General features: G+C 37.1%; 1 protein-coding gene across 1 annotated transcript in view; it reads right to left on the reverse strand.

Annotated features, from left to right (window-relative positions):
* Positions 1 to 3,449: 3,449 nt before the first annotated feature.
* The window catches only part of LOC135418090 (adhesion G protein-coupled receptor A3-like), a 262,688-nt gene continuing 252,342 nt past the window's right edge, over positions 3,450 to 13,795 (reverse strand). The window contains exons 18-19 of the mRNA XM_064662990.1: positions 10,588 to 10,683; positions 3,450 to 7,464 (exon numbers count right to left, since the gene is read on the reverse strand). Coding sequence (XP_064519060.1) covers positions 6,243 to 7,464; positions 10,588 to 10,683 — 1,318 coding nt within the window. The 3' untranslated portion in view covers positions 3,450 to 6,242. The remainder of the gene's footprint in view (positions 7,465 to 10,587; positions 10,684 to 13,795) is intronic.

The raw sequence follows: 13,795 nt of genomic DNA on the forward strand, positions 1-13,795 counted from the left end.
ATTTTTTAAAAAATATTTTTAAAAATACAGAAATTCTATTACATGGGACATGAAATATCTGGTTAATCAACAGCTTTGAGCATCTGTGATCCAATACACAGCTTTGTGACACATTCATGGAATAGCTGACAGCACTAATACACTGTCATTTTGTATGATGACCAACATTATAAGTAAATAGCATTTTGCTACTAAGTTTTCAGATATTTACTGACTATAGAGGAAGCACAAAGCTTGGTTTTCATACTCAACCTGGAAAGACTCATAGACATAATTTTTTCACCCTACTCCTCCTCTCCCCAATGACCAATTTGGTCCCAGTTTGTTTTCAGCCTCCAAGTCCTTTTTCAGTTTTATGATCCTCCTTTCCTTCCCAGTTTCAAATCAGTCCCCAAGCTATGTTGTTGCAGCAGCTCCCAACTCACACCAAACTGTCTCCTTCTCGTCAGCTTGCTCCATTCAACTCAATCCAATGCTAGAAGCTCAGTCAGTCCCTTTTTGGTTTCCTCTAGCTCAGCATTTGCCTCTCCTCATACAAATCAGTCAGTTCCCTCCTCCATTCCATCATGGTCTCTATAAGGGGTAGGCAATCTGGAGAATTTGTCAGAGAACATGAGAATCAAGCTCCCCCGCTTTCCATTCCAATCCTAACTGAAGGCTGTTGAAGTAAATAATTTATAGGGCTGGTCCTTCAGAGCCCCTAGGGCTTGCACGTGATCAGTGAGTGTGGTCCCAGTCAGCACATACACACCCTAAGAAGACAGGAGAATTTTCTTATAATAGCCATATTTCCTAAACGTTTCAAATAATGGGCCTCGAAGACAGAACTAGTATAAAATAACTGACAGGTGTCATTGTGGACAGACATACTTTCGTCAAGCCTCTTTGCGGAAAACACTGCAGCCTTTTTGGCTGAACTCTGTAAAATCATCCATCTGAGGGCAGCAATTGCTGAGGGCATAAATCAAGCTAAATGGTTAACTTTCAGCTATGTTCTAATTAGTAGAGAACAAGGTCTTGTGATGAAAAGAATCAGGGAATAAGCGACTGTAACTGCTTACAGCTCAGTAACAAATGAGCTAACAAAAGAAACTAGTGTGAGAAGAATATGAATAATGTGTTTTATTACTTTCTCTTCTCCCAGAAATTCCCCCTACTTCCCAAATAAGTTCCTCCTGCTGCCTTCCTCAGGTGTTATTGAGTACCTGGGAAACAAACAAGTGAATGAAAACACTAACTATGCTGGAGAATCTTGCCTGACAGTGTGATGCAGGTTAAGGCGAACAGCTGGAGCAGAGTGATGGGCTGATGGGAACAGTCAGTCATTTTGTTGTTCAGACTGCAAGGCACTAGAGAGTACAAACAGATCAAAATGCAAAGAGACAGCAGTACCTATGGGGTATACAGACACCATGTTTACAAAGAACCCCTTACCTCTGAGGCATGGCCAGCTGCACAACTTCACGGCAGGATATTTATTTGAGGTTGAATTACTCTAGAGCTTGCAAACCAAATTTCAACCCTCCTTGAAGAGAAGTGAGCTCTATAACGCAGAATTCACTGACGCTTGTTTGGCTCCTGAAAAATCTCAGATAATAGATAGGTCAGGTAAAGGAATGGGGATTCACTTGCACCTTCACAGGCCTAGTAGCAAGGAACAAAAAGCCATGGTTTATGTAGTCAAGGTAATTTGTAAAGTAAATTTTCTCCTTAGCAATTCAATTGCTAATTAGCAAATCGTCAACTGTGCACAGCAAAAACCCCCCAAACAATCAAACCAAAGGTCCCTTACTTGCAGAGTTAACTACACAAGTAAAAGCTGCTTAGAGCACCAAGTAACTACTGAAATTGCATAACTGAAGTCAGCCAGCCAGCCTTTAAACTCAGCCAATGAGTTCTGATTAATCCAGATGCATTCTACAGCTTCTTTACGAATTGGAGGATGCTGGTAGGGGAACTTGAATTTATGTTCTGGTAAGGAAACTGCTGAGCTGCCAATGTCTTTATCAGCCTGACATTTCTTTTCATAGGCTACAAAAACTCAGTGGCAGTACAGGTGGTCTCCTTTTTGTTGTTTCCATGCAATGAAGATCTTATGATAAAAAGAGTACCATACTGATGACAGCTTTCTTTTTCCCAAATCATAAAATGTCAGATAATCTCTTTATTGTACAAAGGCAAACTAATTTGCAGCAGAAGTTACCTCCAAATTTGTGGAATTGAAATCAGCTTTGTAAGCCTTAATAGCGTCTGCACAAGAGCAATTTCAGATCTTCAGGTATCCAGGATGCTTTGACCAATGTCCCCATATGTGATGACCCTGACAGCTTTGTGACAGAACATCCAAAGAGGTTTGCTCCAACTTGGGTTTTTCTGATCACTAACTAGGTTGTGCTGTTTCACTCATTTCAGCTAACCAGAAATTTTAGGTACTGACTCATTTTGCCTGGATTTGTTTGGATTTGGCAGATGTCTGCAGGCAGCAGACCTACTAGGCAGGTACTTTTGACAGAGAGATGGAGGCAGGAGGACTTAAACTGCTTAAAGCCAATTCTATTACGTTTATCTGCCTTCAGCCTTTAGTATTCAAGTGGAGGCTGCCCAATTGCCTGTGTTGTCTATCAAAGGTGGCCTTGACTTTGCTTTAAGCACAGACCTGCTTTTGGTTTAGACAGGAAGAATGCTTTATAGCTGCACTGAAGGCTCCCTTGGTGGGTTAACATCTGGATACAGTGCCCATAGGGTAGCTGGCAGGCAGCTGTGTGGGGAAGGAGAACAGCTGTTTATGGCCACTGACAGTGACTGCTCAGTCATATTAGTGCAGATATAACCAACAGACTTCTTGAGAACAACACATGGGATCAAACATAATGTGCAAAAATGTATGCTTTATATTTACACTGAAATTCTTTATATGAGGCTGGGTAGGAATTTTTCTTGTAATCAGTCTATGTGACTTCAAATTTGGCCACAAAAACTGGAATTTCTATATGCAGAGAACAACACTACAGCAAAAGCATATCCTGGTAATACTGAAATAACAACTCTTCAGATTTCTGTTAATTGCATCATTCCCTGAAAATTATCTTTTTTTTTTTTTTTAAATGAAATTTCTCTTGCTAAGTCTCAGACAGAAAGTGAACAGTAAAATCTGTCCAGTCATTTCTATGTCATCCATTAATCACCAAAACTAAAGCTGACTTTGAAACATGTCACGTGTGTATGTCCATGAGGAATTTACTAGGACAATATATCTCTTATACTCTGGTTATTTCATTGACTTTATTTTTATAGGGAAGAAAATCAGGTAAAGTAGTAATGGCTCACTGACTGTAACTGACCAAAATCCCACAATAAATCAAAACGAGACTTCCAAAGCATTGAAATTATCTCATTTATCTTAAGGGGAAAAAAAAAAAGTCAAAAGCACAAAGAGCAGTTTGGTCAAATTTGATGTTACAAAACATTTTTTATATTTATTTAATATCATGTCTCCTACTCTGTAGATATACTGTATATTTTCTGAAAAAATAATATGCAAACAGATTATTGCATAACACATCTCTTCCAATTAGCCCTGAAATATTCACTAAATTACTTTTTAACACAATAAGAAAAGTGTTTTAATATTTTACGTTTAAATTCCAGAGAGTTTTATCACATAAGATATTCTGTGGAAAGCAGCACCTATTTACTTCTTTGTAAGCCATTATGAAGCTCGAATTGGCCTCTCAGACAAAATAACAGAGGTGATTAAAGCACAAGCTAAATAAAGAAGCTTACTGAGTGGATTCTTGCAGAGTATTTCTCTTTGCTCTGTGTGTGCGTGCATGTGTGTGTGTGTGTATGTGTGTGTGTAATATTTTGCATAATGGTCTACAGACCTCCTAGGATTTTGCTATTACATAGTATACATATACATAGTGCTGAGACACAGAGAATGGTATTTCACATTATGTCTATGCTTGTTCAGGGCTCACTGTCTATGTGGATGAGTAAAAGTAATAGTAAAAGAAAATAATTCTGAAACAGAAAATATTTCATTATGCAAACAAAGAAAAATACTGTATTTTAGATTAGAGACAGTTCAAGCATATACAGCATATACATAAAGCTCAGGTGTTGGGGGTTTTTGTTGTATTAACTAAAGAAGCAGTCATGAAACTGTTGAATATTGGCTTAAAACTTGACAACCACCTAGTGCATTCTTCTTGCTCACCTTTTAAAAATACACAATCTGAGATGGATACATTGCACTGCTGGAGTTTACAATATATATTTCAAATTTACAAAAATACAGAAAAACAAGATTTCTTGCACTCAGATACTGAGCATTAACCCTTTGAGTACTAATTCCCACCTGCAACACTGCAGAACACATTCATCTGACTTACATGTGTTTATAACATTCTAACAATTATAATTGTCATCTTTATGTACACTATTAAGAAATGTATTCCTACATATTAAAAAACAAAAAGGTAGAGTCTAATAAACTGCTAATAACAGAAAAATAATGGGCTGAAGTATGTTAAGATTTCTGCCACATATACACAGAGAATCACAGACTGATGATCTCTCAAAAGAATTTGCCATTTCCTCTCTGCAGCAATTACATAAGTCTGTGTTAAGACAGCACAGCAAACTTTCTCGTGTGGCCATACAGAATTGTGCTTTTTCTCTCATTTCTGGATGCACTGTTCACTTTCCACTGTAGACATTTTTCTCACAGCTCTATGCTCCCATTCACTTTCTGCAATCTATTATTATTCTGCACCCTTCCCATTTGTAAGAAGTGGTTTTATTTCATATAGGGATAATTATGATGCAGTTCTGTACTGTGAGTTGATGCTTTGTGTCCAGATGTTCATGGAAACATGAAAAAATTTCTTGCCAAGAGCCTTGTTAATTAGAGAATGGAATGCCCTACAATTCAGCAGAAATCATGAGCATAAAGAACTTCTCTGAAGGTCAAATTTGCATTAAAGGATGAAGACAATCTGAAATTTGCTAGGGAAGGAAATGGGTTTTCAGAAAGCAAGTGGTGAAATTAATAGATGGACTCTAAGAAGGTGGTTTTTTTTGAAAATTACTGAACTTTCTCTTTCCTGACAACTCTGGACTACGTTGATCATGTAACTAAATAGACAATATCATATATACAGTGTCTCTGAACTAGAATAAGATACTTTAAGAAAATAACTGTAGTCCTCAAAGAGTTAATGGTAAAACTGCTCTACCTTAACAGATGTGGAAAGGTTATCATGGAACAGCTTACAGATTTGCTCAAAAGGCATACTTTACAAACAAGTGTAAAACTTGCTGAGACAGTTGCTATTACACCGCACAGTGTCACATACAATGAGTAGTGCATGCTCTGTAAAGACATTAGAGTGGACCCTTATCAAAGCTATCATATAACCTTATACAAAGGATTGTGCCACTTAAACTAGTGCAGAGTGATTTTTTTCCTGTAGATTCATAATGCTCTAGATTAATATCAATAGGGTTTTTCACAGCCTTGTACAACACTTTTTTTGTTCTTTTTTAACACATGTAACACTAGAAAACAGCAAATGGTATATCCTGACATATGTCATGCAAAATACAACCAATACAGCACCAAAGATGTAATAGAGACATTACCTAGCACTTCTCTCCAACAAGAAAAAGGACAGAACAGAGACTGTACATTACATGACTTTACAGGCCATATGCTACAGAAGATCTTTAGAGGCAGTATCACTTTTGTAGATCTAAAAAGCTGCAATTTTATAAAATCCTGTTTATCACTTCTACCATAGCCACTTCTGATTAAAATCCATGGCACAGTAATAATATTTTGCTACAAAAATAAATAAGTAAAAGTTTAAGATGCTGATATGTTTATAAAAAGTGTCTGAAGATACTACAAAACAAAAGTGAAAACAATGAATGAAAATGATGTGTTTCTAAAGAAATGTTGTTCTGTATAACAAAAGGATATTGCCTCTCATATTCAATTGTCTAGACTTCATTTTCTCGTTATCTTTCAGAATAATTTTATAACTTTCTTTTAAAAATAACTTCACTTTAAAACTGTCACTATCCCTCTTTTTTAGACTCTTAAGAAAAAGAAAATAAAGATGAAAAGCTGTACAATTTACTGATGAGCTACACAAATACATAATATTATTTATTTTGGAATAAAAACAAAGATAATGATGGTTTAGGGCAAAAAACACATCATGATGGCCCATGAACTACACAGTAGTTTCATTTTTCCAAGGCCCAGTTTTGATATTTCCTGTACTATCTGAGCTGTATATCATGGCTTCATGCACGTTTCCCTTGAGAATTCCATTGTGATTCGTCGTATTAAATGGCAATGACTGTGTCCGTGGGTGCATTTCAAAATGAGCTGGATGGTGCACAGTGTCACTGTCTGGCATTTTAGCACAACTATATATTACAGTACTTGCGTCGCTACTTTCGGGCTGGTTGACAGTAGGATATGGATCACTTTTTGAGCAGCAGGCCCGTCTGTGACCTGACTGGCTATCGTGTGTACTGTGGGGACTGTCTGTATGTGAACTGTGGATGCTGCCATCAATACTCGAAGGGATGTGATAGGCATACTCTCTTTCACCTGCAGACCTATGCCGACTGAAGTAACGTGGCTTAGTTCTGCTTTTCAGACATCTGTGAATGTGCATATTGGGTCTGAAGGTTCCCTCATTGTGGACATGAATGTGAGCTTCGTCATCAAGTAGCTGATCACAGTGCATCTTTGCACAACAGGGTGTCACAGGGGAAAGGCAGTTAACGTGGTTTTGAACCGCTTGTAGGTTAGTGAGTTTGCAGTGGCTGGCCGCCGGATGATTAAACACAGCTGATTTGTTGGGACATGGTGATTCCTGAAGACAAGGTGCATGAACTTGAGTGTCACCATTGACATTAACCTTTGGGCGCACGTTAACTTGGACGGAATAGGTGTTTCTTTTGGATGGGCAACAGGACCACCAGCAATGCCATACATCATCTCGCTTTGCACAGTGATGGATCAGGATGAAAAGCCCCAAGGTCACACAGAAGGCTCCATAAAGACAGCTAAATATCATATCCAAGAAATGACCTTGAGATACTGCAAGTGCTCCAAAGGTCCAAGTGGCAGTAAACAGGAACAAAGTGAATGCTGCGGCTCGAAGCTGAGCCTTGAATGAATGCTCATTTTCCAATAAGGAAGAAGAAATCATGGGGCAGGTTGCCTGGGGAACGGACACAGAGTCTGTAATATGACCATGGCCCACGTCAGTACTTGGTATTCTCTGTGGATCTTCCGTCTTTTCCTTTAACTCATACTTGCGTTCAGGATGGCGCTTCAGTTGCACGTATGTGCAGAGGAAGTAAACACAAGTGACGAGCACAATGAATGCTACTGGCCCATAGAAAGCACCGAGACTGGGCTCCCACGCCATCCAGCAACTAAAAACAACAAAAAAAAGAGAGTCAAGAACATTTTAGAGCCCACATCAGATGTGATGGACAACTGACTGATGTCTGACTAGTATGACACAACAGTATCTCAGAAGTTCAGATATGCTTGTTGTGGAGAAAAGAGAGTGTGTCTAACATCAATTAAGCTGAGGCATCACTTTCTTATTTTTTAATAGAATAAAATGTCTAGTATAAATTACAGATTATTAAAACTAAAATTTTCCAAGAAATGTAGGTCAGTTTAGACTCTGAAATTGCAGTGAAGTATAAGACCATTTTTTTTAGTATTAAAAATGTCAGCACTAATACTTTGATTAAAAAGCAAATGAGGCATAGTTTATAGAGTGTGTGAGCAATAGAAATGAACAGATTTCAATGGTTTGTATCAACAAACATTGATATGAATTCTTAAGCCTGAAGATTGTTCTTACAGAATTTTCTTCTTGCCAGAGAACATCCTGAGTACCAAGAGAGGCTGCAAAAAGACTTCCAGTTGGACAGTCACCCCTTTCTGCAGTGAGCGGGCCCAAAAGATATATGCCATTTCTGAATTCTGCACTGTTTCCAAAGTTCCTAGGAGTTAATTTACATCAATCTGAATGTCCTCAGAAAAATTAAGGAACCTGATAGTCTCTTTGTGATACGTTGGTAGCATAATATCATTGTAGCGTGACCACAATGGTCTTCTAGGCTTTAAATAATATAACCATAACTGTTCTAGAGCAGCTTAAAGTAGTTCACAGGCCAGTATGAGTCTAACAGGACTGTCTTGAGGATGAAGGACCTGATCAAACACACATGGGGGAAAAAATGCTTCTGGCTGATGAAATCCTAGGTGGAAATTGGGAGAACATGGGTCAAAGGGAGAAGGTATATTTGCCTAGTTTTGACTCTTCTCTATGATCTGCTTTTAGCCATGGTTACAGATAGGGAACTGAGCTGGCAGTATAGTCTAGTACAGCTGTTATTAGGTTCTTATAATCTAAGTATTGCATGGATTTCTGGAAAGAGGAATAAGTTACTTTCCTTATCTCTTGGACTAGGACAGGAAGTAATGGGCTTAAACTGCAGCAAGAAAAGTTTAGATTAGATTTTTTGAAAAGTTTCCTAGCTGTTAGGACAGTTAGGATAATAAGCTGTTGAAATGAAGTGTGGTCTATCCATTATGGGAGCATTTAAAGCACCTCAGATAAATAACTGTCAGGAGTGGTTTGGATATAGCTAATTTCCCACTGGGTCAGAAAGACAGACCAGGTGATATGTCATTATCCATTCCAGCTCTAAAAGTGACACTGTGTGACACTTCATACTCATTTAGGCATGCGTGATTAGTTGCAGTCCCTTCAATTCCAGTGAGGAAGCTTCTGGTATCCCATTCTTGTCAAGCCAGGAATTATCTACAAGTTACTATAAAAAGAGCACAATGACTTTTTCTCCCAGGCTGAGAACTTCTCAGCTAAATAGAGACAGTGCCACTGGGTATTATCACAAGAAACTTCAGAATAATGACTTTGAATTTTTGAAATCTGAAACTTAAACAAAAGCATACATACACGTATTAAGGAACTTAGAAACACTCTGAACAGTGTATAATTTGCTGTCAGACAGGCAAATGAAAAGATTCCCTGAAAGATATCTGTGAAAAGTTACCACCTATATTTAATTGGGGAAGCAGAGAACACAAAGCTACATGCATATTTGAAGTACATTTGAATGCTGCATATTTGATGCAAAGTGGAGAATGGAATGCTCCCCAGCGGAACAGTCTCTTGGGATGCTCTTATTTCAAGTGGAATCTCATTGTGGATCATTTAAAAAATCAGTTGTGTAAAAAAGTTCAAGTTTGTGCATCTACATTTACTGTACTAATACTATAAAAAATGAGTAAGGCATGTAACTCGATATGCTGCCATCGAATTAGAAGCTGTTTTTTCACTCAGTCTTACAACCATCCTTCATCTGTCCCTTGTTTTCTGGACAGACTGGGGTACCAGGTATTGATTTGCTATATTAACATGATTAAAGAAGCAAAACCTCTGTCACTGCACCAAAATGAAAAACATCTCACATTTATGAACATAAATAACAGTCTTATAATATACTGTTGATTATAAGGGACTGTTTAATTGGATAAATTTGAAGAACTATATGAATGTGAGTTGGGCCCTAGGCAGAGCAACCAGTTAGCCATGGTATGCACTGATTTCTTACCAGAATCTAAATTTCAATTACCTATAAAAATGGCTTTAAGGAGGCAGATGCTCCCTCACGAACCATTCTCCTTGGTTGCCACTTTTCATGCCCAGAACATAACCAGTTTCAAGTGTGTTTCAATAGATGCTCAAAGCAGTAACTAAGAGTGATGTCCTCCAGAGTACTAGTGTTGCCAGAGTACCAAAATCCATTAGTGTGCCAGTCCTTGCCATGCCGATCTGTTACACACAGTATTTAACTTTGCAGTCTAATTAACTTTCTGCTACATTTGCATGGAAAGACTTATTATAGTTTACTGATATCTCATGCTTCATGCCAAGAATTAATAACAATGTGATGCCTGGAAAGCTTGTGGAGGTCTACTGAACACTAACTAGACATGAGAGGACTATGTCAGGATTGCAAGACTTTGTGACTGAAATGTTTCCAGGTGGTGAAAATCCAAAATATTTGGTTTTTAATGGCAGAATGGGGATGGAGAAAGTGGGTTAGAGATTTGTACTTGTCCTTTTTTCCACATAATTGATATAATTTTGCATAAACTGATACCCAAAGGATATCAATTCAAGGTAGATAATGAAATGAAAATATTTAATTAACTAATAGCTCCATTAAATATGGTATCCATTAGGTATTTTTAATATCCTTTACATCATTCAGATGTAAATCAAGAGTAATTTTGTAAATGAAAGTGATTGTATTGCCAGTAATGGAGTCAAGTCAGTAGAGGTGAAGTAGCAAGCCCCAGATTAAGACATTGCTCTCTCACAGCTAATATTTATTAAAATTTCATAACAAATATCATCCCAAATTCCCTACCTTTTATGAAGTCAGTTACATTTATTGTCATAAGAAAATGTTTTCCTTAAAAGTTTTATGATAATAGTTTATACTTACTATGGTGCATTGCCTTCAATCCCATAATTATTGATATTGGTTGCTGCTGTAATCCCACATATAATGAAAGGAACTCCACCACTAATCAGGTAAAATCTGTTGAGAGATAATAACCAATATTTTAATTTGCCTGACTTGTAGTCGAATACTGCTTTTTAAATAACTGTACCTTCTTGAAGAATTTTGAGAATAAAATATTGCTGAAACATTAAACATATCCCTAAAACCAGAAAAGCAAAGAATAAAATATTGTCACAATAAACATTGTACTTTATGAAGCAAAGAGCAGAAAGCTTAATATTTAATATTTATATAGACCCACTTTTAACAAACTCTTTATTTGCAACTTTAGTAAAGGTAGTTACTGTTACAGTCATGTGAAAATTAAAATGTCTAGTGACAGAACCTACATTCCAAATAAAGTTATTCCACTCACCTAGATATTTATATTTAATATTTATTAAATATGCAAGCATCATAAATTAAAAATATTCAGGCAAAGCTGCTGTATTCACTTTAACATGAAAATGTTCCCAGGGAAATTCAGTGAAATCACAGAAACGTTTTCCTAACTTCCAGATAACAAAAGAAAGGAAGATCAGTTAGTCAAAGAGAAAAGGGGCAGTTCACTTGGCAAAATGTTTTATTTTTTTCTGCACAGGGAACAATCTGAAGAAATCAGGAGGATTAAATATCCCTTTGCATATACCCCAATTACTCTGTCAACGCTCAGCCTTGCAAATGCATTAAAATGAAAGCTACTAAGACTTCAGCAAGATCTCATAAATATCCAAGAAAAGTGTTAATCTTTCCATAAAGACTTGCATTGTAAGACACACAGTTTCAGACTCCTTTAACTGGTTAAATGCCATTGAGCACTTGGAAGCAGTGGCCATTACAACGTATGATTATCAGGCTACAGTATGTAGCCAGGGGATGTGTCACCAAAGTTGGCATCCTGCATGCCTGTATCCAAATTCAGAAAAATAAATCATCATCACATTTTCCATTTATATAAGCAAAACACAAAATTATGCATGGAGCACAGCACTTCCACCACTGTGGTCTCTGAGGTGGAGAGCATCAGTCCCCCTTCCTACAGCTGGAAGGAATGCTGCTCAGAGGCAAAAGGGAAAATGTTCCATTGCACCTAGAAGCTCAGTTGTTTCTCTGAAGATCCTGACTCATTTCTTGGTTTGATCAATAGTCCTATGTCGGCAGACAAAATTAATTTCTTTTCAAGCCACTTCTTTGGTTTGGAAGACAGTATGCAGGGGAACAGACACTTGCCAGTCACAGCTGTTAGGCTGTCCATCAGGACTAATAGGAACTTGGTAACGTGTGGGACATGTTCTGATCAGAATCTGGCCACAAGTTCTCCATAATGCAGTATAAATATTGGGAAATTTCACAGTCGTTGCAAGGAAGGATTTTTACAGAAACAGAGCAATAATAAGACTAAATAGATCAGCATATAAATCAAACACAGAATTCGTTTTAGAATTTCTTAGCCTCTTTTCCCACCTCCTTCTGAAGCAGAATTAGGGGTCAGGCCTCAGAAATTTTCATGTTAACATTTACAGCCAATCTTTGTCTAATGGTCTAAGCTGTAAACAGATCAGAGAAAATCGTCCTCTGCATTCATCAAGAAGCCCTTCAGATTTTATAAATTCAAAGTCACTGAATATATATTTTTTCTTCAACTTGGCTTATTCTGTAGAGCTCAACAAATTCCAATGAACATGCTGCCTCCCTACAAAATCCATTCATTCACTGCAGTTTAATGATTGTACATATCTTTTGACTTGAGCATGTTGAATAAGCTAGCTTAATAGCTTATTATTATTTTTAACACAGACATGTTCAATGGCATTTTTGAAATTCAGGAAATTACTAGGGTAAAGCAATGAGGCATAGAAAAGTTCATCCAAATTTATCTAAGAAACAGTAAGGAGCAGAAAAATAGGAATACAGAAGCAAGTATAGGAAACTGCACTTCAAACTCATCTGAAGTGATTACACCATAGAATTTACCTACAATGCAACCTATAATTTCATTTTCTGCAGTGCCACCACTTTTTACAGTGGATATACATTTAAATCAATCCTTATCTAAACTTTCAGACAAGCCAGTATTTGGGTCTTAGATAATCTACTTCATATCTCAGACTTTCAGCAGGCTGCTGAACAGTACAACAGTAGCATCAGATGTTCTGGAAACACTTAGCTACACAGTGCTTCAGAAATGTGGCAAAATCTAGCCAAATTCCTGTCATAGCTCAATGCTAAGGACAAGAAAATACATTCTAGAAATGACAGAAGTTGAAGTCAAATCGTTTCAGTGTACCTGAGGTGCACTGTACTAATATCCACCACAGCACACTGCCTGCCCTATCTCATTGGGGGGAAAACAAAAAGTAAAACAGGAAATAAAAATGACAGCGTATACAAATGATTCTTCAGTGGTGTATTCAGGATTCTTGAAGAGTGAAGGGAAAAAAAAAAGCTGTCAAATGGAAGAAAAGTCAGTAAGAGAGGAAAGGGATTAAAACAGACCAAATAGAAAATACAATCAAAGATACAGAAGTTAAATTGTAAGAACAGAAGTGCATACTCTAGTCCATTTGTGTGAACGTGTGGATACCCTAAACAGTATATAAAAACCAGACTAGAAAGTCACCAAAGAAAAGAAACATTGATCAAGAAGTTCCATATACATGTTAGTTGTGAGGAAGTACACTCAAAAGTAATAAATTTAGACCAGTCTTTCTAAACACTATTTTCTATGCAATCATTAGTTGTTATCAATTTCTGCTTTTTCACACAGATGAGAAGATTAGGACAAATAATTCTGAAGAAAAATGCTACAGTAGGATTGATAGGGCATGAATAAAAAGTGACAAAAATGCAGATAATAAATAGGTATGCTTCATACCTCTAGAAAACCTTTTATCTAAGAGAATCAAAAGGCTTTATAACATTAATTAATTTAGCCTTACAGCCCCCTGTGTTCGATAAACATTATTATTCCTGTTGTACAGATGAGAAAACACAGAGAGATTAAGTATCCAAGGCCACACAGAAAATCTGTTTCAGAATGAGAATCCTTAACTCCCATTCTATATTTAAACACAAAGCACCTCTCTATTACTGTAAATGAAGGGACTGGGCAAATCGTGTCATACAGGATTTTGTCTCCAAGCCCAAG

This window comes from Pseudopipra pipra, chromosome 8 (assembly GCF_036250125.1).
Source record: "Pseudopipra pipra isolate bDixPip1 chromosome 8, bDixPip1.hap1, whole genome shotgun sequence".
NCBI lineage: Eukaryota > Metazoa > Chordata > Aves > Passeriformes > Pipridae > Pseudopipra > Pseudopipra pipra.